A 3,616-nucleotide genomic window follows, 5' to 3' on the forward strand; every position below is an offset into this window, starting at 1 on the left:
CTTTAGTTGTGTCACAAGGAGCATCTTCTTGCCATCAGAGGCCATGCAGGTGAAAATTATAACCTTCGCTCAATTTTACAACACATATTAACATATTTGACTGTCGCATGAGGAGCCGAAACCCGAACGTAGATGCTGCATCTGTTTGGGTGCATATCTTGGAAGAAATTCTACTTGTCTTTGTAAATAATTTCTCGTGGATTGTGTTGCACATTGTTCAAGACAATCTTCGCCGTCTCCAACCTTCAACACTTTTGTCCTGGACTAACAAGATGCCTCACAGGTCTCATTTACGATTTCATCTCAAGTCTTCTGTAACCAGTCTTTGAACAACTGCCATAGCTGAAACTCCTCTATCAGATGCCGAGCATGTGATAGACGGATCTCTTCCGATTGATCTTTCAGCTCAAGATGAAAATGCTAATACTTCTTGCAGTTATGACATCCTGATCCAGTTTTTCTCTCTACTATTCCTCATGTCTCAAACTTATTCACAATTCTGTTGTTGGTTCTTAAATAGACTTTGAAGATAGAAGTTAGAGAACGAATGTTGGTACGATTACTGAAAAGCTAAATGATCTTAGCCCCCTCAAAATTGTTCAGTTGGGAAGACATGGTGGGGTTGGCATAAAACGATTTCAGCCTGTTATATTTGTAGCTAAATATCTCAACGGGTATTTCACTGATTCTTACAAAACCTGTGTCAATATGTCCAGTCATCTCATCTGACCAACATGGATAATCGCAAATCGATAAGTTTATTGGTTTCAAAATTTTGAGAATTTATAAGCGTGACACTTTTGCTTTTAACCTGGTATGTGGCTTTGTTGAAGTATATGTGTGAGTGTATGTGAGTGTATCAACTTTCAATCTATTCACCGTCATCGTCATCGGAAACATCATTAGCATCAAAATTATCTTCATCAAGATTATCCTCGTGAGAATTATTATCACAAACATCACCATCACCAACAACAGTAATATTTTCATCAACATTGCCACTGTCATCCTATGTTAATCCTTCAAATCATATTCTATACGAGGACGATGTTTACCACCACCAATAACCTCACCACCGCCACTATAACCAGCCTACTCTTCTCATTTCTCCTCCTTCTCCCCTCCTCCTCATTACTTTCATCATCTTCATCGGCATGTACTTCCCTTAATTAACAATAACTTTAGCGTTAATATTTAGTATTTTATCTCAAATCCTTTGTTTGTACTTTCTTATCCATTAACTTTCATTTTAAAGGAATTTTTGTGTTAATAATGATTTCAAATTTTGCCACAGGGGCAGCTTGAGGGGGGAATTAAGTCAATCACATTGACTCCAGTGCGTAACTTGTACTTATTTCATCGACCCAGAGAATATGAATGACAAAGTTAACCTTGGCGGAATTTGAACTCGGAACATAGCGGCGGACGAAATACGCTAAGCATTTCGTCCGGCATGTTAACTGTTCCGTCAGCTCGCCGCCTTTGATTTGTATGTTACTAACATCGAGGAACTTGGAAGAAGGAACTTTCGAAAACCAGCCCAGTTTAACATATCTGGAGGGTGGATATGTATTGTTCATGATATTTCATTGACAGTAAGGTGGCGAACTGGCAAAATCGTTCGCACCTCGGGCAAAACGCTTAACACCATTTTGTCCGTCTTCACATTCTCAGTACAATTTCAGCCGAGGTCGACTTTGCCTTTTATCCTTCCGGTGTCGATGTAATAAAACATCAGTTGTATACTCGGGTTGATGTAATCGATTTACTTCGAAACGGCTAATTTTTTGCCAAAATTGGTAATCACTATTTCTTAGTCAATGTATTACTGATTATTTAAAATCTTCCCATTCGTATTCGGGCGAGATTCTTCTCTCTTTCTTTCTACATTCTCTCTCTTTTTCGATAGAAGTGTGTGATCGTTTGTGAATGTCTGTAAATGTGTGTCTGTGAATATGAATGCCTGTTGGCAAGTACAGTGTTTGGTGTAGTATTTGAATATAGATATTTGTGTCTTTTTCTACGAGTGAATACACACAAGTATATCGACGTGTGTTGTATTTCTTTCTATACATTATTTACTGTGTTTACCTTTAGATCAACGCTGATGACCATCCATGACTTTCCCTTCTAATTGCATGTTTAAGAGTGCATTATAAATATTAATTTTGTTACACATTACAAATTTAATCAATATTCTTTTTTCTTATTTATATTTTCTTATCTTTCCCTTTTCTTCTTCTTCTTCTTCCTCTTCTTCTTCTTCTTCTTCTTCTTCTTCTTCTTCTTCTTCTTCTTCTTCTTCTTCTTCTCCTTCTCCATCTTTTTCTTCTTTTTCTTCTACTCCTTTATCTTTTCCTCCTCTTCCTTATTTCTTAATTCTTTCACCTCTTTTAATTCCATTGGATTTTATTTTACTTCTTTTTCATTATCGTCATTTTATTCTTTTATATTCTAATCATCCGATTCCTTTTTCACCTTCTTCTAGGTCTCATTCCACTTCATTCGGTTCTAATTCTCGCATTCCCGTTCTTCTCTGATCTGTTAATCGTTTGTTTCATACTGTTGTTGTTCTTTCTGTGGCTTTTCCTCTTTCAACTCATTCTTCTCTTTGCTCTCCTTCTACGCCAACACAACCTCCCCTTCTACCGTCTTTCCGCCCCTTTTTATTCTCCTCTGGTCCTTTCACCATATTCTATCAAATGTTAATCTTTTTTATTCCATCGTCTCAGATTTCTTTAAAATCACATTTTCCCAGCCTTCATTTTTTCCCCTTTTCTATCGACAGTCTCATCATATTCATCAACAGTATCAACGACATTACTATCATCATGATCTTCTGCACCACCTTCAACACCTTTAATTTTATCGTCATCAACGGATTCGTTATCATGTTCAACAGTATCAGCTTCACAATCGTCAACATCATCATCATCACCATAACTACACTCATCATCATAGTTATCACAAACTTCATGACAAGAGATAGCAACATTAACTTCACTAACGCTACCACCACCCTCTTGTTCTTATTTATCCATACCAACAACTCTTCTACTAGCATCCCCAATATTTCTCATCCCCTTCTTCTCATCCCCAATATGTTTACCATCTTCATCCTCATATTATTTCCTTCTCTTCCATCAAGTAATTGTTTAAACATTTTTACCATTTATCGTAAAAACACATCTAGACATTTTTACTAATCAGCTAACATTTTATTTTATACATGTTTCGGGGATAATATTTTACAATAAACTCCTTCCTCCTTTATCTTATTAGCTAAAATTTTATGTTACAGATATTTGAATGAAAATAATATCAACAAAATTCAAGTAGGAACCTTCGATTATCTGACCAGTTTAAGATATATGTAAGTGAAATAATCCTTGTTGATAATATTCTACAGACAACATAATACTAAATCTTCCTATCTTTTGCTACGTCCCGTCATTGAGTCTCTTAACGTTCTTAGTCTTCTCCACAGAAATATGTGACGCTTTGTGAACGTCAGTAAATGTGTGTGTCTGTTAGTGTGTGTGGATATAGATATGTATTGGCACGTATAATATTTTGTGTATGTATGTGAATATATATATATATATATATATATATA

General features: G+C 35.8%; 1 protein-coding gene across 1 annotated transcript in view; it reads left to right on the forward strand.

Moving 5' to 3' along the window:
* Positions 1-3,616, forward strand: part of LOC106869292 (toll-like receptor 3) — a 353,412-nt gene that overhangs the window by 103,459 nt on the left and 246,337 nt on the right. The window contains exon 39 of the mRNA XM_052978036.1: positions 3,302-3,373. Within this exon, the coding sequence (XP_052833996.1) occupies positions 3,302-3,373 (72 nt within the window). The remainder of the gene's footprint in view (positions 1-3,301; positions 3,374-3,616) is intronic.

Source organism: Octopus bimaculoides, chromosome 29 (genome assembly GCF_001194135.2).
Source record: "Octopus bimaculoides isolate UCB-OBI-ISO-001 chromosome 29, ASM119413v2, whole genome shotgun sequence".
In the NCBI taxonomy this organism is placed as follows: domain Eukaryota; kingdom Metazoa; phylum Mollusca; class Cephalopoda; order Octopoda; family Octopodidae; genus Octopus; species Octopus bimaculoides.